This window comes from Typha angustifolia, chromosome 13 (genome assembly GCF_048772165.1).
Source record: "Typha angustifolia cultivar Huaian chromosome 13, ASM4877216v1, whole genome shotgun sequence".
Lineage (NCBI taxonomy): Eukaryota > Viridiplantae > Streptophyta > Magnoliopsida > Poales > Typhaceae > Typha > Typha angustifolia.
Genome location: NC_133251.1, coordinates 13825921 through 13837599, shown reverse-complemented (window position 1 = coordinate 13837599; position 11679 = coordinate 13825921). Strand labels below are relative to the sequence as shown.

Sequence of the window (11679 nt, the reverse complement as noted above, 5' to 3'; positions counted from 1 at the left end):
TTTCACAAACATCTGCATGAATATCTGATAGCCTACTGTAGATCTTATGAATGCAGATACTTGTGCAGATTCATCTTCATCAACCACCTCGGGAGAATTGGATTGGTAAGAAAGCATCACCTAAAAGCATGTTAATTTTGTAAAAGGTCATAATATTATAATGGTAATATTAGCCTTAAAATGGGCTTGGTTTAGATTAACCTTCAATATCGAACTGAAATATCCTAAACGGTTAACTCTATCATAAGAATAGGGATCTTTAACACAAATCACAAAGCAAAAATGTCACGCAATCAGATTAGTAGGCCTTAATGGGCCTTTTAGGCCTCAAACTCTGTCTCCCAACAGAACTTTGGCGAATTGATTAGAGATTCATGTATAAATATTAAAATAAAATTTTCTATCACTATATCTGTTTTAAATACAATCTTCAAAACATATTCATAGCCAAACTATTTAGATATGAGTATGAATTTGAATGTTAAGAGATAGAAAAATCTCAACTTATTTGGTAAAATTTGGATACATAGTCAGATCAAAATTTATCCTATTTCTTTTAGAGAAATAAAAACTTAATGATGACCTAATTAAATTAATGCCTCACCCCTATTCTTATCAGTTTTTTTTTCCTACTGCTAATATTCTCTCTAAGAGCATCTCCAAGGAGGGCTCTATATTTGGAGTCTTTGAGCCCGGTGCGCTCCAATGCACCGGGCTCTATATTTATTATTTAATTAATATAATATATATATATATTGTGTGTATATATATATATATATATATATATATATATATATATATATATATATGCTAAATCACTTAATAAGACCTCTTAATATTATTATTTTTTAATAAAAAATATATAGTTATAAAACTCTCATCGATATCTTTATAATAAGACTAATATTCAATAGTTTCATAAATAATTTTAAATTATTATTATTTTAATTAAAAATATCAAAATTATATTACACGAAATAAAAATAAAAAATTTAAAATAACTTAAATAATTTAATATTAGACTCATTTTATAGATCTCGATGAGAGTATTCTAATGGTACTATTTTTGTTAAAAATTGATTAGCAAAACTAATTATATATTCAATTTAATTAATTAGATTATTTAATAAATGATAAAGAAGGAATTTAAAATTTTAAATTAAGCTTTTGTAGGGCAAAATTGGTATTTCTAAAAGTTGAATAGTATTGGAGCTGAGCTCCAAATTTTTAGATATGGCTCCAAATTTGAAGCTTTAGTGTAGCTGGCTTTAAATTTGGAGCCCCATTTGGAACTTAGTTGGAGCTCCACCAGACTCCAAATTTAGAGTTTTGAAGCCCGGTTGGAGATGCTCTAAGAGCTCACTAACTTTTTGATACCTGTACATTCTAACTCAAAGCTCTCAAAAGTTTGTAAGAACTTTTTTTTAAAAAAAAATTTAACTTTTAAAATTCTTTCAACATATCTGTTCTTGAAATCAGTTTGCATCTTCAAAAAATTATTAGTAGGGAAAAGAATTGCATTCTGTCAAATGATTTAATATTTCAGAAGTAATAGTAGAAAAAAATAAAAAAATAAAAAAATAAAGCAGATAAAAAGAAGAAAAAGAAAAGGGGAGAGTAATAATAATTATTTGTATATATATTTGATAATGTGGATATCCATATCAAGTCACACAAATTCTACTGGACACGAAAAGGGTCCTAATGTTGCTGCTGAGCCAAGCTCCCAACGGCGCTCTCTCCGCCAGGCGATGCCCGTCCGCCTCCTCCTACTCCTCCAAACCAAACCATCCTCTCTTCTCCAAATCCAGACCTCGGTTCCTCTCTCGGAACTCTAGAAGAAGAACCCTTCACCTCTCCGTCTCCAACGCCGACGGTGCTGGCGAGGCGGGCACCTCCACTCGCCCCCTCTCCACCCCCTCCTTTTCTGGCGACAAGGACGACACCGTCTTCGTCGGCGACGACGGGGTCCCCTTGGAAGGCGTAATCCAGTTCGAGAAGCCAGGGTTTTCGTCAAAGCTGGTGTCTTGGGGGTAATTCTCGGGTAAACTCTTAATTTTTTTTTTCCTCTCAATTCGTGTTCTTGGTAGATTGATTTGGTGTTGGGTATTGGTGTTTCAGGCAGGTGGGTCTTTTGGCCGGTGGGGATGTGCTGTGCCTACTTGTGTTCTCGGCGATTGGGAGATTTAGCCATGGGATGCCGGTTTTTGACCTTGAAACTTTGAAGACGGCGGATCCCTTTGTTGCGGGTATGAAAGTCGTCATATTTGTTTTGATTAGGGAATTGGGTTTTTGTGTTTTCCCGCTGGCCCGATACTAGTTCTGATTTGGTGCTTTGGCAGGGTGGATATTTAGCGCTTACTTTTTTGGGGCTTATGGTGATGATGGTAAAGGACTGAATGGTTCTGGGAAAGCTATTGCTGCTGCTGCCAAGTCCTGGGCAGTGGGAATTCCGGTAACTCTAGTTTTACATTTTTTGATTAATTTGGCTGAAACAAGAAATGCTTGTTGTTCTTTTATTCTTCTTTGTAATTTGGAATTTATTTTTTGTAACAGTTACTTATTCGCATAGGGAAGTTTTATATGAAGCTTGAAATGTGCATGCCTGTCATTATTAAATTAAAAGGATCAATCTATATGCCTTCAGTGCTCACAACTGTAATCTGTGATATTAGGCTAACTCATACAATTGAGGGCAATGTTATGATGGTTTTAAATGCCAGAAAAGTGTCTGAAGGGAAAGTTATGCGATGCATTCTTTGCAACATTTCTCTTTCACACTAGCACTGCTGCGCATTACACATGATTACTCTCAACTTATCTGATATTTTGATGTATTCAAAGAATTAAGGGTTCATTTCTTTTACATCATTGTGCAACTATGGATGTTCTTATTATAAAAGTGGTGACTGAAGTATCCCATGATAGGAGAGAAATACTGACCTTCCCAAGAATTTTCTCCTGTAGTTATGGAAGACTTAATTTCTTTATTTATTCAGCACTAAAGTCGGTATAGAAATACTTATATATTTCTAATCTCTAAGCTTTTCTCAGTTTTCTTTTTAACTTTGTTAAATTTTTTTCTGGTTTTTTGTCCCCACTTGCAGTTAGGAATTGGCATCAGAGCATTGACATCAGGCCATATACCACAAGCTGCTTTTATATCGGTGGCCATGGGAAGTACAGGAATCTTGCTGGTTGCATGGCGAGCTTTAGTTTCTAATCTCCTTTCTGGTAGGGGAAGCAAACAAAATGATGTCTATAGGCGTGGCAGTCCATTTGAACTTTTTGAGGTTAGAAACTTTTATTTTTAAATACCTGTCTAGCAAGAACAGATTTTAACTTTTAGTGTAATACTTTTCTCAGTCAACTTCTAACTGCTTTAAAGTTAAACTGTTGAAGACTTGAACACCATTAATTAGACAAAGGCCTGAAGTTCTGGCCTACATTTTTGGTGTATCATTACTGGTTCTGTCACTGGTTGAAAGTGATTAAATTATGAAATTGAGAAATTACAGTTTTCTTAGTTAAAATAATGGTGAGGTGCTTCAAGTTGTACCTATTGATAGGTTTGGCAAATAATGTTTTAATACCTCATGCTGATAGGGATAGTGGCACACGTGTAGGAAAAATGCCACTCCAGTTGCACTTACATCACTCCTCCTGCTCCTCTGTTTCCTGCTCCTATCTCACGCAAGTAGGTTAAAGGACTCCATGAGATCAGGTTGTAAAGGGTTCATTTGGGAGATCTAGTGTTTAATCTAGTTCATGGAGTGGTGGTTAGCATGATTTAGGTTTTATGTACATGTGATCAAGAATAATCCAGAGGTTGTCCATAGGTCCTAATGAGGAGATGGACTGATCCATTTCGAGTGTTCAGGAGAAATGGCGGTCTTATATCCTATAGTTATATTATGATAAATACTATATCTGTTATTGAGATGGAAAACTAGACCCAACCCAATTTTTAATTTTTTCCAGAGATCATTGTTAGTACTTATGATCACACATTTGTATCAGTATACATACTTATGCAATTCCTTTCTATACAGATCATGATGCATTGCGGTATCCCACTCTATCCTTCTGTGTTAAGGTCACTATTTCTAGTGGATCTAGTTGTTGGCCTATTGTCAACTCAGTTTTTTGTTTATGTTAATCAGTTCTAGTCCTTCTAGAGCTGATTATGGTTGGTTTGGCATTCTCATTTGTTCAGAGTCAGTGGGGAGTGAAGGGAATTAGTTTCCTACATTTTAGCAGGAGAAATTGTCTTGGATGAGAGTGACAGAATAAAATTAAGACCATTCCTGATAACAAACATAAAATTATAGAAGGCACACTTTAGGAGTTGATGTGGGTATAGAATAAAACTGTTCATAACAAACATAAAATTGTAGAAGGCACATTTTAGTAGTTGATGAGGGTAATCAAGATCATTCTTGAGGCTGAAATGCTACGAACAATTTTCTCTTTGGGAAAAGATTATATTAACTTTAGTAAAGCTAAAAAGGAAAGCAACCCTTTTTTCCCTTAATAATCATATATATATTTGTTATCCAAGCATATTAGGGTTCTTGATACAGTGCAATCAGTGATTTAAAGGCAGAAAAATATGAAATGTTCTGTCAGAATTAACATCCTTCAAGCAGCATCTAGAGTCTGCAACTTTTTAATGAATCTAATTGCCTCTTTATGTCAACTGAAAATATTTAATTCACCCTTTTATGTAGTGTTTGAGCATTGAGGGAAGCATATAGTTTGTATACTGACACTAACATTTGTTTCTTTATTATATTCTAATCAGTTCTGATAGTATGAATGATAATTTATCACGTAAACACCTTCTGTTTTTGTTTTGCAGTTGCTCACATCGTTGGTAAGAAGATGGTGATCTAAAAGCAAACTTCAGTTCATGGTTTTAATCTTGTTTCCATCTTTACTACAAACTGTTTGTAAGTGCCATTCTGTTATTGTAATAGTGGAATGTAATTAGAGCACAGAGAAATTATATTTTTTCTTAAATATGAGAAATCAGTTTTACCCCGTTCATCCTTTAAATTATTTATGCAGTAACTACAATGAGATATCTCAATCCACTACTCATGATTGGTGCAACTCCTTTCACCAATATAGCCTTGGTGCCTTGGATGTCAGTCATGAGAGAATTTGATTTAGGTATTACTGATGAAAGGTTGTGTTCGGGAGAGGTTTTATTGGTATTTTGGGCTTACCCTCTGATTGTCTAATCATGTTTATGGTAATGGAAACTTGGATCTTAGTGTTCCTTCTAAGGATATACAACCATTCATGATGATAGGGTTGATCGGTACATTGTGATTCACATGTCAATGATGTCTTAGGTCGCTCGGTGTATCAAACTTTATTATGCTTCTCATTGCTAGAGCATTTGAGTTCAGAGTGATACCAAAATTTCGACCTTTTTAGTACTCTTCTCACCAATGAAATGAATCTTAATTGTGATACACCATTTTTTTGAATGCGTTGCTTAATCTGTTCAGGTGCGTAGAACATAGACCTTGTCTCCTTGCTGGATAAAAGAAGACTTATTATAGTGGAGAAAAGTGGTGTTCTTTGCGCATGATATCTTTATCCTTGATATTTAATTGGAGAGTATGATAAGCTGATGCAATAATATCATAGAGATGTAGAGAAAAGGATAATGAAATAAATAGAGATAGCTGGTTCGGGTATTTTTAGGCATTTTGTTTCTTGGAGTGTCAATCAGATGGCATGAGACCACTTATCAGAGCTGACAAATTTACATAGCTCGAATGTGTTCCATACTTCCATAGCCTCGAGTAGGCCGGTGCCTGGATTTTGCCTCGTTCAACGCAAATGATGTTCTTTGTTTTTGCATTGTTGAAGATATTGTAGATCAAACCATTGGTAGCACTATTAGTGTTTTGACTTGAAAAGTACCATCTTGTGGAACTAGTAAAGCCACTATAGCTCTGTTACTCTTCTTTTTTTTTCTTTCTTTCTTCAATTACACTAACAGGAATGTATCTTAGCTTATTTCCTAACAGGGATACAGTTGCTCATACTAATTCACCTTCGACCTTGTCGAATGTTGAAAAGAGCTTATTGAGGTTTGTCAAGGCAAAGCATGCCATGATATATATAGACAATGTGGATCTCTTATGATGTCATTAGCCACAATCCTACCTTATTAATGCAAGGTTTGTTTGATTTTTTAGGTGGGTCTGCAGATCCATCACATCATACTATGGCATCTCTACAGTGCAATCTTGTGTTATTTATTGTTTTTCATAGACATGGACCCAAGGAAGATCTTCCATGAACCTGCAGTGCCACTAGGAGCTGCTCTTATATCTGTTCCTATGCTTGCATAAATGGGTTTTGCTGCACCTCTTTTATAAGATGCACTGCATCATATGGAGTAATGTGGCACCTCATTTATGCCGCATATATTCCCTTCCAGTTGAGGGAATGACAAGATGTACACCAAGTGGCTGTAAAATGGACATTAATCCAGCTGGAGGAGTTTTGGACCTCAACATGTAGGTTACTTCCTGGCTCCCCTCCTCAGGAGTAGGGTAGGGCCAAAGCCTTAATCCCTTGATAACTTTCAAGATATGATTTGCCCCTCAAACAAAAGCTACCTCATCTGAGGTAATTGTCTGCTTAGTGATCAACCTCTTGACTCATAGGTTATCAGTTTCCTTAGACGCACATGGTTGTTTTTATTATCTATAGATGCTTGCTTATATGTTATGGAAAAAAGAGCAAAAGTTGATAAGGTTGTAGGGTTCTTTTCAGGCTGGGCAGGCAGTGGACCTAAAGACACCTTTGGCATTGAAGGGGATGGGGGGCTCTGCTCTCATCCCAGCCTTCTTTAATCGCAACAAAACAGAGGGGGGAATGTGGGAGCATGCATACATCTCATTTGATCTTTTGCTCAAGTGACCCCACCGCCATGACTGGTGAGAAGACTACCAGAAGCAGTTCTCTACTCTTGTGGACCTTAGACCCTACTAGGGGGTGGTTATTTTGGTAATTTGAGTTAATGCCCCTCCTCAGCTTCTTTCTTTGGCTTTATTACCCTCCTTCCCTTATCCTATCAATCCAACCACTTTCAACTTTTCAACTGTTGTGGTAGAAAATAAAAATCCAGTGAGGGCTCCCAGGGTCCCTACCCTGCCTCCTCTTTCCCATCATATACAAGGAAAGGAAGACCCAAAGATAATGAAGTGACCCTAGTATCTTGGTTTTAAGACAAGGAGGTTGGAAGTAAGTGCTGCAGCTAAGGTGATTAGGACATATGACACATTGGTCTTGGTCTTGGATGTTGACATCTCATTCATCTAGAGAGAGAGAAAGAGAGAGAGAAAGAGAGAGGAGAAGAGGCAGAAGGTAAAGAGGATAAAAGGAAAGGGAAGGGAGGATGTGGCTTTAATTAGAACTTTAATGCAAGCTGGAGGAAAGTGGAATGTCATGTGAAAATTTGCAGCTGCTCTCTCTCTCTCTCTCTCTCTCTCTCATTATAATGCACATACATTGACTTTAGTTATGTTCTCTTGAACAATGCACTTGTCACTCTCAGTCAGTTGCTATCCAAATAAGGCCTCCTTCCTTCTCCTCCTTTAGGGCCATCTGCATTGGTGATTGGGATCTTGCTTGGATTTTGTTTGGATTTTGTGCTTCCCACGTGATAGACAAACCCAAAATTAGATTTGCATTATTAACCATTCTTATATTGGTAGTGAATTCCTGTGATTATAGTTTCAGAACTAGGGAGGACTAAGGTGGGCCACTTGGTTTCTTGTCTCTTACTTGGTAAAATTGGAGAGGGTACAATTTTACTGCTGGTTCTCTGTAGGACTTATCTTTTCATCTGTGACTGGGCTTCAACATCAGGCCCACAGCATACACTGGAGCCCTCATGGCTTGTTTTAAGCCTTAGCTGTGACAGAGGAGAGGATCAGGTTACCTTCAAATTGAAGTTCCACTGTTCCAAGCTCGGCAAAGCATATCTACCTTGATATTTGTTTAAGAATAATGCCAAATGAACTTTGCAGGTTCATTTTACCAAGGTAGAAATATTGCATGATATTAATTTTTGTCACTGTTTGTATGGTTTCTTGGTTGGATATTTGTCAGCTCTATTCTATCTCAATTTTTTTTTTCAGCAATTCATGGACAGAGAATAGAAGTACCATGACTGCACTTGCTTCAGATATGGAGGTTGTACTTGTAAGTTTTAACCCATTCTATTATCCGATAAATACCATTTTGGGATTCAAAGCATATTTGCATCTAATATCCTCATTGTGGAATTGTCAGCTATGGTTTGGCTAATCTTATTGCCAATAAATATAATGGAAGTAGGAAATGGGGAGTAGAAGGGGTCGGTATCTGCCTCCCTTAGCTATTTATCCCCTCCCAAAAGGAAGAGGGGGTTGGTGAGAGTTAAAGGGAAAGAAGTCAGGAGCTGCAGCAGGGTTTATATAACAAAGTACTTTGCTCCAAGGGCAGGAGTTTTTTAAGTGCTTTGCTCCAAGGGAAGGAGGCATCACTGCATGCAAATCTAATGTAGTCGCCTAGTCGGTGGATATATTCATCATTACAACAATCAAAAGAAGTTGAGGTGGGATGACACTTTGGCTTCTGCGTTTCTTGTACCTGAGTGACTTCCTAGTCCCCTGCACCCTTCTTCCCCCAAATTCCCTCTTGCAAGCTCACCTCATCAGCCAACCTTTTCTGATACCAAATCATTTCAGCTAGAAAATCTGTCTCCATGAAGGACCATGCACCATCTGCATGCATCACAAGAAGTCATAATAGAAGTACCTCAACAAATATAATAACAGCCATCGTCCAACATTTTAAGGCTCCAGAGACTTAAAAGGATACAACTTAGCAGATTGCTTACTACGCTGGCCTACACAAAATAATTTTAATCCACAGAATGATTGTAAACAGAGAGTTAAACCTTGAATGTTTCAGAGATAAGATTACTAATCAAACATAATCTGTTTACTCACTAACTCCAGTTCAATCTTTCAACAGTCTTGACTTTTCAGGAAACAATATGCTCGCATATAATACAAGGAGTAGGTGTATTGATGCTCCTTTGCAAGAGAGAGTAACTTTCTTCATGCTTTTGGGCCCCTCCTTCATCATGCCTGGAATATATCAAGCTAGTCATGAGACCCACATCCCCCTTTTTTGGTCTGGGAGCAGCTGTTTGACAACATGCAATGCCTTGAGAAAAGAATGAGATGAACTCATATGAACATGCTAGTTTTTAGCAAACAAGTTTCCCCATTTATATTCTAACATAGACTCCCTTTCTTTTCCTCATAGATTTGTAATAAACCAACATTATGTACTGTAATAGATTGGTATACTCTTTTGTCCCTTGAATTTATCTGCTGTCTTTTTTCTCTCTGTATGTCTGTTTTTTATTTTTGGATGAGCCAAGTTTGGGACAGGCACAAGTTCATTTTAATATATAAAAAACTAACAAGTTCTTTTTTTTTTTTGAACTACCCCCCAACACAAGATTTAACCAGGATACTGGTTGCACAGCAGTCTAGTACAGAGATAGTACTGTAGTGAAGTGATTGGTTGGACAGTAGTCCTTCCCGTCAATCTATCTCATGGCCATGAGACTGTGGCAAATAGCAGCCTTGTCTCAGCCATTCTGACCGCTACCCAGCTAGATAGATAGCATGAGTCCAGCCAGCACAAGGAGGTAAAGAAAGGAAAGGACCTCCTCTCCAATGGAAGCATCACCATTAATTCTTGTGGCTTTTCAAATGTACTCTTAGAGCCAATGAGCAGGCCAAGAAAGACACCAATGTGGGGTGCAGACTGCAGAGTGGTCGTCTCTCTGGCCCTCCTTACCAAAGGCACTTAGTAGGGTTTAAGGGCCTTAATAAAAGCTGGTGTGGTCTTTCTATGATCACAGATCCCTATGGAATGTAAGAGTCTATTAGTGGTGATCCTCCATTTGTTTGGTAATAATTCTCTTTGCTCTAGTTTAAAGAGACCTTCTTCTCTGTCATCGGCTTATTGCACAATGAGAGTGTAAGGTATAAAGAAGATACTTTGGTGGGCTAGTGGTTTCTTCCATGAGAGTTTGCTGCAGCAAGACTGCAGAACCAGGACTAAGTTACTATTAATAGTGAATGCTATCTCCAATGATTGATCTTTCTTGCATTGAATCTTGCTTGGAATATCTACAAGAGTGAAGGGAAGCAATGAACAACAACTGGTTGGGTTTCTCTCTCTCCCCTCAAGTGAACATGGAAGTGTCTTCAGAACCACACAATCACCAAGCTCACCATCAACCTGCCCCTGTCGCTATTGCTTCTCAAGCGCAGTGCAGCTTCTTCCCTTCTTGTCCTCAGCTTAAAAGTTCTGGGATCTGCTATGGAGTTGAAGGAGACTACCCTCAATTGTCTGTCATACCACTGAAGTCTGATGGTTCTCTGTGCATCATGGAAGCTCTCAGCAGATCACAGCAGCAAGGTATGTCTCACTCCTTAAGTTCCTCTGTCTAGGTTCTTCTAGCTTCCCAACAGAAGAAGTTTTTCCCAGAAGATATAATTCATGTTACACTTTCCTTTTCTTCTCCAATCTGATGAAGGTATGGTGCCATCTCCATCCCCAAAACTAGAAGACTTCCTAGGTGGTGGTCCAAACATGGGGTCCCATCACTACAGTAACAATGACAGGGAAGCAATGGCCTTGAGCTTGGACAGCATCTACTACCATCAAAACCAAGGGCCAGAGAACACTAGAAACCAACCTTTAGACCTCTCCCATCAAGCTTATAGGCAGCAGATTGCATTGCAGCATCAGCATCACCAGCAGCAGCATTCTTATTTCCAGCCAACCGAGGAAGGGATGTGCTCTGGTTTAACAGACCATGATATGTATCAGGTACCATTGGAAGAACCAATGACAGATGATAGCATCCCAAGCCTGAAGCATTGGGTGGCCAGGCACTATAACAGTTGCAACAACTATGGCTTGGGTGAGGAAAGGGGTGTTGGGTCTAGCTCAGTTGGTCCAATGGGTTATGGGGATTTGCAATCTTTGAGCTTATCCATGAGCCCTGGGTCTCAGTCCAGTTGTGTCACAGCACCACAGCAGATCTCTCATACTGCAACCACCGAATGCATGACCTTAGATACACCCAGAAAGAGAGGGAGTGGGAAGTTGGGGCAGAAGCAGCCAGTCCATAGGAAGTCTATTGATACATTTGGGCAGAGAACATCTCAGTATAGGGGTGTCACCAGGTCAGTATTGGAGTTTTGGTGCATTGGTTTATACTTTGGTGCATATAAATTTACTTCTTTTTTCTTTGCATTTTATTTGTTTTTTCTATCTATTTTTATACTTCCCTATTATTTAAGTATTATATATATTTTTTTCCTTATGCTTCTTGTAATGTTCCTAGATTTCTGATATTTTTTGTGTTGTCTTTTATTGCTTCCTATGAAGCTGGTTATGTGATATCTGGTTCCTGCATCAGGCATAGGTGGACTGGTAGATATGAAGCCCATCTTTGGGACAATAGTTGCAAGAAGGAAGGCCAGACAAGGAAAGGAAGGCAAGGTATTTCTGCTAAAAAATGATTTATTACAAGTATCTCATTATTGCTCCTACTAACGTTCTTCCCCTTCT

General features: G+C 38.1%; 2 protein-coding genes across 2 annotated transcripts; both read left to right on the top strand.

The window, feature by feature from the left end:
* The first annotated feature begins 1672 nt into the window (after nucleotides 1–1672).
* On the top strand, nucleotides 1673–5049 carry LOC140774814 (uncharacterized). The gene is made up of 5 exons (XM_073117948.1): nucleotides 1673–2033; nucleotides 2122–2249; nucleotides 2343–2455; nucleotides 3108–3293; nucleotides 4862–5049. The coding sequence occupies exons 1-5, from the start codon at nucleotides 1705–1707 to the stop codon at nucleotides 4889–4891; spliced, it is 786 nt and encodes a 261-aa protein (XP_072974049.1). The 5' UTR covers nucleotides 1673–1704; the 3' UTR covers nucleotides 4892–5049.
* A 4560-nt stretch (nucleotides 5050–9609) lies between these two features.
* Nucleotides 9610–11645, top strand: LOC140774812 (AP2-like ethylene-responsive transcription factor ANT). The gene is made up of 3 exons (XM_073117946.1): nucleotides 9610–10518; nucleotides 10637–11291; nucleotides 11528–11645. The coding sequence occupies exons 1-3, from the start codon at nucleotides 10248–10250 to the stop codon at nucleotides 11628–11630; spliced, it is 1029 nt and encodes a 342-aa protein (XP_072974047.1). The 5' UTR covers nucleotides 9610–10247; the 3' UTR covers nucleotides 11631–11645.
* The last annotated feature ends 34 nt before the right edge of the window (nucleotides 11646–11679 follow it).